We start from the raw sequence: 12,579 nt of genomic DNA, 5'->3' as shown, positions 1-12,579 counted from the left end.
ATTCACCGATGCATTCTGTCAAACACTTATTTTCATCCCATCACTTCTAATGAGAAATTAAGCTCTAATTTTTTTTTTTTTTTAAATGTGTTTTATCACTGGGCATCTGGGTGATGGGGTGTTTGGTTGAAGCTGAGCGGTGAGAGATTTGCCGCCCGTTCAAAGCTGAAAGGGGAGAGGCTCCAGTATATTAAAAATTTAATCACAGCAATATATTTATTTTACAGCCTGATGCAATAATAATGAAATGCCTACAGAAAAAAAATATCTACACGCAGGGGCATAGCCAGGGGGGGGGGGGGGGGGGGTTAGGGGTTCAAACCCCCTCCTTAGCAATAAATCTTTAATTAATTTCTTATTCATCACTCAAACAAATTTCATATTAAAATTAATAAAAATTTTACCATTACAATTTTTAAATTTAAGTACCGAAAACTGCTAAAATAGCATTATTTTACACCTTAACATCCAAATTTTCCCGGGGGAGGACCCCCGGATCCCCCGCTTTAATACGGGGGGGGGGGGGGGTGTTCCATGCTTCTTAACACCCCCCATACACAAATCCTGGCTACGCCACTGTCTACATGAGTGACATATAACATTGCTAGGACAAGATTAATGGTTAGTTGCGATAAAACCGAAAAACATGTCAATACATCATATAACACTGCAATGCAAGTTAATAAACCATGAAGCACTGAAATGCTACTAAAATCATTAAATAATTCTGTATTTTTAATCAGAACTTAACTCAAATCACAAAACATTATCATGGCATTGGTACATTTTTCAAACTTACTAACCAATTTATTTTATATTGTTCCAAATAGTTAGACATGCTTATTTTAATTATTATGTTGTAAAAGTGCATCATTTATTATCAGTCAAAATGACACTGTTTTGTGAAATAAATATCATAAAACATAAGTGTCATATTTGTTCAATAACATGCTATGAACATAAATGAACATGAACATAAATGAACATGAACATAACATGAAAATGAACATAAATCATAAAAAAATAAAAACAATAACACTAAGATCTTCTGATTTAAAAATGAAATAGGTCTGAAAATAAAACCATAAAATCTTGTCTCTAGTCATTGTTTGATTAAGTAATAGAAGAAACCTCAGGAATGGACAGCAAAGACAAATAGGTACATAAACACACTGAGAACAGGCCAACATCAGCTCATATCAAATGTTACCTGTTTACACTGCACAGAGAGTTCAGTGGAAGGAATTTAGTGTGAAATTTTCAGCCAGTTATGTGCGTGTGTGAGTGTGGTGATAAATCCCAGCATTTCATCAGCTCCCGTCCTGGAGACAAGGTTACGTGCTGACTGAACTGCTAAGACTGATTCCTGGCTGTATGGACTGTTCCTCGTTTCAACGGGCTGCCCTCAACGTTTTTTCTTCCAGAGTATGATGAATGTGCCCAGGAGAACCACGGCTGCCAACAGCTGTGCATCAACACTTTGGGAGGTTATGAGTGTGCCTGCCGCATTGGCTTCGAACTTCACTCCGATGGCAGAAATTGTGAAGGTGAGTACGATGTCTGATACATTTAATGGCTGCACATGTTTGGAAGGTAAAATTATGCACATATTAAAACTATTATATTAAGGACGCAGATGCGTTAGTTTATGATACAACAACCTCTTAGACTTTAATCAGACATCTTATGTACATACACCTAACTATGTCTTAAAAGTTATAGTTATGATATAAAGAATAACTAAATAATTTTACAAACAAATATAATTATCACAAAATATTCTTTAACTGCTAAATGCTGAGTCATAATCATTAAATAATTTTATTATTGTGCAACACTTAGTCCCATCCAAGCTGTTGAGATATTTGTTTTTTTATTTTTTTTCTTCTGGTCAGCATAAATCAATAACTGACTGTATGTTCTGGGTAAAAACATTACTGTAACTAACCACAAAGCACCCAAATTGTCTTCTAATATCTAGGGAAAAAAAAAATTTATTATTATTTTCTCAATTTTTTCTATAGTGATTAGAAAGCATAACTATCATCTGCATTTCAGGGATAAGAATTTAATAATGGACCATTAAGCCACAGTGCAACTTCGCAGTACAAATATGTATTTGCGTATTAAATGTTACAAATTTTTCATATGTTTTGAGATTGCCTTCCCTGATGCTTGGTAGCTCTATTACTCTAGAAGGAGATCAACAAGGATTTGAGGTGCTTGTCTGGATCTCACTTGAAAAAATTGAGAGGTGGGACTAGGCAATATACTTCTGTTGACAGGCATATAACATGTGTATTCATTCTTACATAAAAAAAATACATGAAATATAAAAACTTATTTTGAAGATTTATATTTCTAAATTGCTTTATTGTACACCCGCCCCTCGAAGTAACGCCCTACAGTAATTCTTTCCAGGAAAACAGAACGCTAATAAAAACAGTGCTAATCAAATACTTTTTTCCCCATGAGAATGCATGGTAATCAAATTAATTAATTTTTTTATCAGGTAAGTGTGCCTGCTGATTGCCATTTTAATCAAGACACTGCTCCCGTTAAAATTAATTTACAGTACAAATATATGTCTAAATGCTTTTGAAATACGTTCAAAAAAAGGTTAAATAACATTTTGAGATTTAACAACCTAAAATTAAATTTTAAAAATTCACGTACCATATTTTGTTACATAAAGGGCTTGGGCATAGATTCCTAAGTGGGTGCTAACAACATTTCTGAGTTACAAAATAATAATATTATTTATAGGGGCAATATATGTTATTTCTAATAAGAATCAAAAAAGCATAAACTTAAAATTTTCTATTATTAAAAAGGTTATTTAACCAGTTAAATATTTTATCTTAACTCAGTTATTTACTAAATGATTGCATGATTTGCCACTAGCACATTCTAGTAGGCGCGAGGTAAACTAATCCTGAAAGCTTCTAGCTTTACTCTCCAGCAATGCTGCTGACATGCTGAACGGTGTAAAATAAATGTTAGCTGAATACATGTGCGTCGTCTGAGATAAATACACATTGAAGGAAGAGAAAGGCTTTCAAGAAAGAGAAAAAAATATTGTTTGTTGATTTGTCACGTTATTAATTCGTTGCATTGTATTTTTTAATGTTACACAAGTGCCATTGCCATTATCTGCACACGGAAAAAAAAATTAACATAAAAGAAAACAGCACTACTTTTAATCCATGATTGCGCTACTTCAAATCATGCAGTAATTTATTGTGTCGTTACTTCAAAACCACGCTACTCAAACAGTGTTACTTCGTGGGGCGGGTGTATATGCTATCTAAATAAACACATTCATCACCTAAACTGTTTCAGTTGCATGCGGTGGACTGATAGACGTGTCAAATGGCACAATCACGAGTCCATCGTTCCCAGAGTTCTATCCGGGCAGCAAGAATTGCGTGTGGGAGATCATGGCGCCTCCGCAGTACCGCATCACTCTCAACTTCACGCACTTCGACCTCGAGGGAAACAACGTAAGTCCCAGTGTAAGACTTGCTGGCGTTGCGCACAATTATACATTCTAGAAATAAGACATATTTAGGAAATGCTTAGAAAGACATGATGTGATATGTGAAATTTAATTTAACTTTGGTAAGAGTGTAAAGTTGTACTTATAGTGTAGTCCAAAGTGTTGTGAGTGGGGCTCCATAACTAGATGGAAATTCATGGGTTGGAATGGGTCAGCAGAGACAAATATTAGGATATTAGGCAGAGCTCTACAGAAAACAAATAATGCAGACTCATCATGGCTCAATTACATATCAAATGTTCTAAAAATATCAATCATCTTAACGATGCTGGTGCATGTTGTTGTGTATCAATACATTGGTGTAGTGTGAGACCAGCACCAGCCAGTTATAACATCTATGAGCGGATGCTCAGTAAATAAAAGGTTGGCAACATGGTGACACAACAGCTTGTTCGTTGGTTATTTATTGGATCCTAAATCCCTGCACATCACAATCATAACATGGCGCTGCGGACAAATTCGTCAAGTTTTCGGTACGTGGTTATAATGTAGTACGACGGGAAATAAGTCGCGGATGTTGGCTGTGATTATAGTCGGAGCAAGATTGTACAAACGGCATCCACGCCATGGATAACCTGAAGCCACCACGACCGCTCAGCCTGGAGGGCGATTTGGCTACAAACTGGAGAAGATGGAAGCAGCAATTCAAAATTTATTTAATCGCCACGGGAGGAACAGTCAAGGAAGACAACATCAAGATAGCAACGCTTCTGCACGTTTTGGGAGAGGAAGCGCAAGAGTTGTATTTTACAATGGATGTTCCAGAGGAAGAAGCAAAAAAATTTGAGGCAGTGATGGCACGTTTAGATGCGTATTTTCTTCCTAAAACAAACCAGAGCGTTGAACGACACAAATTCAGTAATCGTGTCCAGGAAGACTGTGAAACAATTGATTCGTTCGTGACGGCGCTGCGTCGCCTTAGTGCAAACTGTGGGTATGATACACTTCGGGACGACCTCATAAAGGACAGAATTGTATGCGGTGTTAAAGACACGCGTCTTAAGGACAGATTGCTTCGTGAACCAGTGCTCACTCTCACAAAGGCAATACAAATATGTACAGCGGCGGAGCAAACTCGGGTATTAATGAAGACCATTGAAAATGAAGTTGTACACACGGTGAGACGAGATTACAAAGGAGTGGACCGTCAAGACACAGCCGGGAAGCCTGGAGAATGCGCAGGAACAACGTACCCACGCTACAACAACCGAGGAGGCCAAGGAGGGAGGTTCCACCAATCTTCTTGACCAGCTGCGAAGTTCCGGAATCCAGGGATGGAGCAACGGGATACGGCGCAGGAGTTCCAGAAACAGACAGCATGCAAGATGAGTCGAAGGGAGTATCAAACACCGAGAGAAGGTATGCCTAGATACAATAAGTTGTCGGAACAGTCGTGCTACAGATGCGGACTTAATCACACCAGTTCACACTGCCCAGCATATAATGCAGTTTGTCACCATTGTCAAAAAAGGGGACATTTTTCACGTGTGTGTAGATCGAGGGCACAGGGGAAAGACAGTGCTGTTAATGTTCTTATTGACACTACCAATGATTTAGTTCTAGGATGTATAACCTCAAAGGGACAAGCAAATGAGAGTTGTGTAGACAGTAGTGTAAATGTCCAGCAACAAGCACAGAGTGATAAATTATGTTGTAAAGCAAACAATATCGCTAAAGTAAGTGTTGTAGATGAGGGATCGAAATGCATAACCAGCTCTGTAAATGGAACCGAGTGGTTTTGTAAACTTAAAATTAAAGAACCTAACAGCTTTGTTAATTTTAAGGTGGATACTGGAGCACAGGTCAATGTTATTCCAGAGAGTACCGTATATACTCGTGTATAGCGCGCCCTTTTTTCCCCTCAAGTAAAGGAAAAAAATAAGGATGCGCGCTATACACGGAAAAAAAAAGTTTGGTGAGGGTGGCGGGGAGGAGTGGAAGTCGTTAACTGCCGGGTGACGGGTGACGTTTCTGGCCAGCCCCCACACATACGCACAAGCAACAAGGCCTCTCTTTCAAACACACACACAGACTCACAACCTGGTCTCTCGCACACACACACACGCTCACAGCACACACGCACACGCGCGCAAGCTCGCACATCATGGTCTTGTTTATTTTTAGACCTCCCCCCTTTCCAAAAAGCCAGCTCAGAAGCTAGTAAAGAGAGAGAGAGAGAGAATATTGTCACCAGTTCCCCCCCCCCCCCCCCCCCCTGACCGCTTTCTTCGCTTCTTCAATTCCTCGTCCCAGCAGCGACCGGTGAGTCATCTAGTTCTCCGTGCCAGCTTAGCAACGTAGCGCGGCACGCCTCCCTCCCTCCCTTCCTCCCACGTACCAGTTGTGAAGATACAGCGCTTCATTATCTTCCGTCTACACAGCAGAGTTTAAGTATTTTCCTGACGCATCACCACACATCAATTTAAATAATCAGGTACCACAAAATGTTAGTAAAATTTATTTATGGGGAAAAAAAAATTTCAATTTTTTTTTCTTTGGAATTAGTTGCAAAAATCGTGGTGCGCGCTATACACGAGGGCGCGCTATACACGAGTAAATACGATATATTTGGTAAACTTAAGCTAAGAGAGGGCGCACTCTTGAGATCGGAAGTGAAACTAAAAACGTATACTGGTTCTGATATACCCGTTATTGGTAAATGCTTTTTACATTGTAAAACCAAACATGACAAATCTTGTTTCGTACTGAAACTGTTACCAGATAACATGAAAGTCAAAAACGATAGCCGGACGTCCGATGACGCCGGTACCAGACGAACCACTGAGTCTTTCCTGATGGCCACCAGGATCGCTTGAGTTAATGGCAGCGAAATGGCGCCATATTTGAATTTTGAAGCGTCCAACACTTGAATTAGTTAACATAAATCTAGGGTAAGCACTATTTACAAATCCAACATACCGCCCACCAAAATGCATATTTTAAACATTTATTGGGCGGGCAACGGGCACAGCTTCACCACAGGCCGTAGAAAGGTGCCTTGTTGGGTCTTCACCTCAGCCACTCTCACGACACCATCTGAGCCAGGAAAAGTCTTCACAATACGGCCTAACTTCCAGCACAATGGTGGTAGATTCGGATCTTTGATGAGAACCAAGGTGCCAACACTGAGGATGTCTTGGTCAGTTAGGCTCTTGGGTCGTTGCTGCAGCTGTTGTAGATAATCCTGGTGCCAGCGCTTCCAGAATGACTGATGCGCTTGCTGGATGAGTTGCCATCGAGACAAACGATTTAGCTTGAGGTGGGACAAATCTGGTTCGGGCACTAGTGCAGGAGGCCCCAAGACTAGAAAATGACTGGGTGTCAGAGCAGCCATGTCGTTTGGATTATTTGAGAGAGCACACAGAGGCCGTGAGTTGAGAATGGCCTCCACTTGTGTCATGAGAGTGTATAATTCTTCATAAGTGAGTACCTGAGCACCTACACTCTTTATGAGGAGAGACTTCACAGACTTTACACCTGCCTCCCACAGGCCTCCAAAATGTGGTGCTGATGGGGGATTGAAATGCCAGGTAACTTGGTGTTCAACCAGCGACTGAGCAAAGGAGTCATGTGTATTCTTGCTTGACATGAAGGCTCTTAGTCCAGTCAACAAGCGACTGGCACCGACAAAGTTAGTCCCGCAATCGCTGTGAAGGTCAGAGCATCGCCCCCGACGAGACAAGAAACGGCGAAAGGCAGCTATGAAAGCATCTGTCGTCAGATCAGAGGCCAGCTCCAAGTGGATTGCCTTGGTGGCAAAGCATACAAACAGGCACAAGTAGGCATCCTGGATGCGGGCCTTCCGCAGTCGGGACATGGTGATTTTAAAGGGTCCAGCATAGTCGACTCCTGTCTTGAGAAATGGTTTGGCTTGTGTGACACGATCGACTGGAAGATTACCCATGGGTGGGTTTCGAGGCACAGGGCGAACTCGAAAGCATAAAGTACACTTCTTCAGCCGTTGACGAATGAGGCCCCGAGCACCTACAATCCAGAAGTCACGTTGCACAGCAGACTGTAGTATGGTGGGACCACAGTGCATCAGATGGATGTGAAGGTGGTCAATTACAAGGTCTGTCAATCTGTGGTGTTTGGGCAGTAGAATTGGATGTCGTTGGTTGTAAGCCAAGTCTGATAGTTCCAAACGTCCGCCCACCCTGAGAATGCCAGCAGGATCCAAGAAGGGAGACAGCTTGAAGAGTGGACCCCGATATGGTTGGTTAGCTTGCAGAGCTTTGATATCAGATGCGAATGCTGAAGCCTGGGCTAAACGAACCCATACCATCATGGCATCTTTAAGCTCATTAGCATCTGGTGGACTACGGGGGGGAAGTTTCTTGAAGCGCAAACGTTGCACAAAGCGGAGACAATAGGCCGTAATGCGTTTGACCTTGCTTAAAGATGAGAACCTTTCCAGCAGCGTAGTGTCTGCCAGAGGGTTGACACTATGCAAGGTAAAGATCCGTTGTTCCATCACTGTTTCGTCCATGCTGTCCATCAAGCCGGTGAGTTGTGGCCATTCCTCTGGTGGCTTATACAGCCATGATGGACCGGTCCACCACAGCGAGTGGTCAGCTATCTCACTTGGAAACAAGCCCCTAGAGGCACAATCAGCCGGGTTGCTGTCTGACAACACATGATTCCAGTGCTTTGCTGGGACAAGGTCATGGATTTGGCCGACACGATTTGCAACAAAAGTTTTCCATTTATGAGGTGATCCACGGATCCAGTGGAGGACAACTGTAGAGTCTGTCCAGGCAAATATTTGGTCTAGGTTCACATGAGGTCCATAATTTTGCAAGATTCTATGCATTGTGCGAGCAAGCAGCAAAGCACCACAGAGTTCCAGGCGAGGCAATGACACTCTTTTAATTGGGGCTACCTTTGACCTTCCAACCAGAAGGTATACAGATACTGAGCCATCAGGTGAAGTGGCTCTGAGATAAACAACTGCCGCATAACCTTGCTCCGAACTGTCAGAGAATCCATGGATCTCTAGTAAGAGTTCTCTTTGGGTCACTGGGACAAATCTTGAAATAGTGATGCTAGCCAGACTAGGAAGCTCTCGCTGGAACCGCTGCCACGTTGCAAGGATGTCGGCAGGAGGAGGGTCATCCCAATCTATGCATCGAATCCACAAGTGCTGAATGAGGCATTTTGCAAGCAGGACCACAGGTGACAGCCAACCTAGAGGGTCAAATATTCGCGCCAAGTCGGACAGTATGCTCCGCTTCGTAGCTGTCGAGGAAGTAGGTTGAACATTGTAAGCGAATGCATCCACTTCAGATTGCCACTGCAGACCCAATATTTTGACGGTGGGAAGTCCACAAGTGTTGTCCAAGGGGAGAGCCTTGCTGCCCTGCACCAAGTCTTCGGAAAGCCAAGAGAGCAGAGATAAATCATTACTGGCAAATTTTCGCAACTGAAAACCACCAGCCTTGAGGAGGTCAATTAACTCTCTTTGCAATGAGATAGCCTCACGTGCATTGGGTGCTCCAGTTACAACATCATCAACATACGTGTCTTTTAGGAGGACTGATGATGCCCGAGGGAATCTATCTTTCTCATCTGCAGCCAGTTGATGGAGTGTGCGGATAGCAAGGTAGGGTGCAGATGACACGCCATAGGTAACAGTGTTGAGCCTGTACTCACAAACTGGATCATCATCAGATGGTCGCCACAGAATTCGTTGACAGTCGCGGAATTCCTCTTGAACTAGAATCTGACGGTACATCTGTCGTATGTCAGCAGTAAATGCAACTGCATGATCTCGAAATGAGAGAAGAATGTCAGCTATGTCTCTCTGCAGTTTGGGTCCCGTAAGTAATTGATCATTCAGAGAAGTTCCTTTGCTGTCCTTGGCCGATGCATCAAAGACCACACGTAACTTTGTTGTACTACTGTCTGGTTTCAAAACTCCGTGATGCGGAATATAAAACGACGGTGTAGTCAACTGGGGTTCTTGAACCATTGACATATGACCCTGGTCAATGTAATCTGACATAAATTCTACATAGGATGCCTTAAAATGAGGGTTTTTGTTCATCTTGCGTTCAAGGTAGTGAAAACGTTTTAGTGCTTGAACACGTGATTCCTCAAAATGAGGTGAAGGCTCCTTGAAAGGTAAGGCCACACTATATCTACCATTCTCATCTCTTCTGCAAGTCTCGAGAAAGATCTGTTCACATCGAATGTCCTCAGAGGAAGGCTTTGGGGGTACAATAACCTCTTCCACCTCCCAAAACTGCCGAACTGTGTCGTCAAGTGTTGGTGTAATAGAATGAAGTGATACACAACTGAGCGATACTGCAGATGTGGGTACTCTCCCCATCACTACCCATCCAAAGACAGTGTCAATCGCTACAGGGACCTGGGTACTGAGACTTAGTGTGCGTCCGCTCAGCACATAGGGAAACAGATCTGCCCCAATTAGCACATCAATAGGCCCAGGCTGTGCATAGTGAGGGTCAGCTAGTTGCAAATGGGAAAGATGATCCCATGAATGAGGGTTCAGTTGTGTTGTAGGCAGTGAGCCAGTGATCTTAGGCAAAATGAAGGCAGTGAGTGACAATCGCGGACCCTCCTGACCAACTGGTTTCACTAAACAGTCAACTACTCCCCTAGCGACATGCACTGGTACCTGGGAAACACCGTAGACTGGCAGAGCTGCCTTTCGACGTATTAAGCCTAGCCTCTTCACACAACCTTCTGTCATGAAGCTGGATTGGCTGGCAGAGTCCAAGAGTGCTCGAACTGTGTGAGTCCTGCCAGAGCTGACTGGAATTTCTATGAGTGCAGTGGACAGCAAAATCGTAGATGGACTATCTTGATTATGCAGTTCGGATGCAGCCAAATATTGTCCAGGAGATGAAGCACACAACGCATTCACACCATCATGGTCTGGTGACTGTGGTCGCATGTCACTAAAATGAAGTAGTGTGTGATGTCGAGAGTCACAAGACCGACAATGAGAAGACGAAAGGCATGCACTTGCATGATGAGACGTTCGCAAGCAGTTCAAACAGAGGTTTCCTGACCTCACCATCTGATACCTTTCCTTTGGAGATGACTCAAGGAACTTGGGGCACTGGTAGATTTCGTGAGGTCCACTGCATATGACACACTTCACTGACTTGGAAACAGTGTTTCCTGCGAATGACTGATGTTGCACATATCTAGAAGCTGGCTTAGAATAAATAGACGACTTGCTCTTAAAGGTTTTCCCAGACGTCACTAGCTGTGACTCAGCTGCACGGCGATAACCCTCTAAAAATAACAAAAACTCGGTAAGCTTGGGTAACTCTGCTCCCTTGTCATTAATAAACAGCTCCCACTGGTTACGCAAAACCTTATCCAGCTTAGCTTCAATGATATGCAGCAACAGCGGGTCCCATTTTTCAACATTGACATCCAGCACTCGTAATGCCGCAATGTGCTCTGCCAGAAGAGACATCATCTTATTCACTGATGCTGGGGCCTCTAATGACACAGATGGTATTTGCATAATTGCTTCAATGTGCAATGAAACAATCAAGCGCTTGTTACTGTACCTCTTAGACAGTAGTTCCCAAGCAATACTATAGTTCGAATCAGTCAAGGGTAATGCCTGAATTACTGCCAACGCGTCACCAGACAAAGATGACTTTAGGTAAGATAGTCTCTCTACATTGGTGAGACTTCTGTTGTCTACAACTAGAGCCTCAAACAGATTTGAGAAGCTGAGCCATTCTGTTGGATTACCCTGAAAGTGGGGTAAATCAATAGCTGGCAGACGGGGTGACGACCCAGCTGCACATTGATTACGTGTTTCCTTGTTCCGGTTCTTAGAATCCTGCACTAATGTGTCCCAGATTGCATTAACTTCATAATAAAGATCGTCGAAGTGATTTAGCCTACTTGTATGCCTTGTGTCATCAAAATCAACTTGCTCCTTGCATGCCAATTCATAAGCCAAATGGTCATCTTCAAACCCATTACGAAGCTGAGATAAGTCCCGACAGGTTGCAAAGAATAATGACTGCTTGGAAGTGTCTGTAGTAACCCTTTTGGCCAGATCCGCGGCACGCTGTAATCGGTTTTCGGCACGCTCCAGACGTCGCTCCAGAGCTGAAACACTGTCAGTCATGGTTGTGTTTATTCTACTTAAGTACACTCAGTCAAAAATGGAAGCACCAACTAAAAATTTAAATGTAAACGATTTTTCAGCAAAAAATCGATTCTGAACCGAGTGGTGTTTATAAAATCGATTTTATAACTAAAATCGATTCTAAACCGAGTAGTGTTTAAATAATCGATTTTCAATGTCCTGCGAATCGATTTTGTATCGATATGTGTAGTAATGCCGAACAAAGACTTGGCAAAATCTATGTTAACGGTCTACTTAATAATTCAAAGTCATTTTCACCGCCAGTCTTAGAAAACACGCAATCTTATAGCAGACCGGTCATTATCAGTATCTGGTTACCGTGGAAAGATAAGAAATAATAGTGCGGCACGACACAAAAGGCTTCGTCAGCACCAACACCGTCAGTGTGATAAAGGCAATTTTTATCTTCCCTTACGCACTCAGTTCTTATCTTCCCTTACGCACTCAGTTGTTATCTTCCCTTCCACTGGAAGCTAATAGCACATTAAGATGATAACCCGTTCACGTTTTTATGGCGGGGCAACGACGGACAAAGGAGACTCGGTACAATGAACGACGCAAACAAACACTCCGAATCTCTCCACGTAACTAGAACTGAGCCCGATAGCTCAGTAATCGCGGTTAGCGGATTGATCCGGCCCGGAGGACCAAATGTTTCGTACTGAAACTGTTACCAGATAACATGAAAGTCAAAAACGATAGCCGGACGTCCGATGACGCCGGTACCAGACGAACCACTGAGTCTTTCCTGATGGCCACCAGGATCGCTTGAGTTTATGGCAGCGAAATGGCGCCATATTTGAATTTTGAAGCGTCCAACACTTGAATTAGTTAACATAAATCTAGGGTAAGCACTATTTACAAATCCAACAAA

General features: G+C 42.7%; 1 protein-coding gene across 2 annotated transcripts in view; it reads left to right on the top strand.

Annotated features, from left to right (window-relative positions):
- Positions 1-12,579, top strand: part of LOC134528017 (protein tolkin-like) — a 255,428-nt gene that overhangs the window by 198,327 nt on the left and 44,522 nt on the right. For both annotated transcript variants that reach the window (XM_063361181.1, XM_063361182.1), the window contains 2 exons: positions 1,425-1,547; positions 3,343-3,503. In XM_063361181.1, the coding sequence (XP_063217251.1) occupies positions 1,425-1,547; positions 3,343-3,503 (284 nt within the window). The remainder of the gene's footprint in view (positions 1-1,424; positions 1,548-3,342; positions 3,504-12,579) is intronic.

This window comes from Bacillus rossius, chromosome 1 (assembly GCF_032445375.1).
Source record: "Bacillus rossius redtenbacheri isolate Brsri chromosome 1, Brsri_v3, whole genome shotgun sequence".
In the NCBI taxonomy this organism is placed as follows: domain Eukaryota; kingdom Metazoa; phylum Arthropoda; class Insecta; order Phasmatodea; family Bacillidae; genus Bacillus; species Bacillus rossius.
The sequence above is the reverse complement of the archived record's forward strand: the minus strand, read 5'-3'. Positions and strand labels throughout refer to the sequence as shown.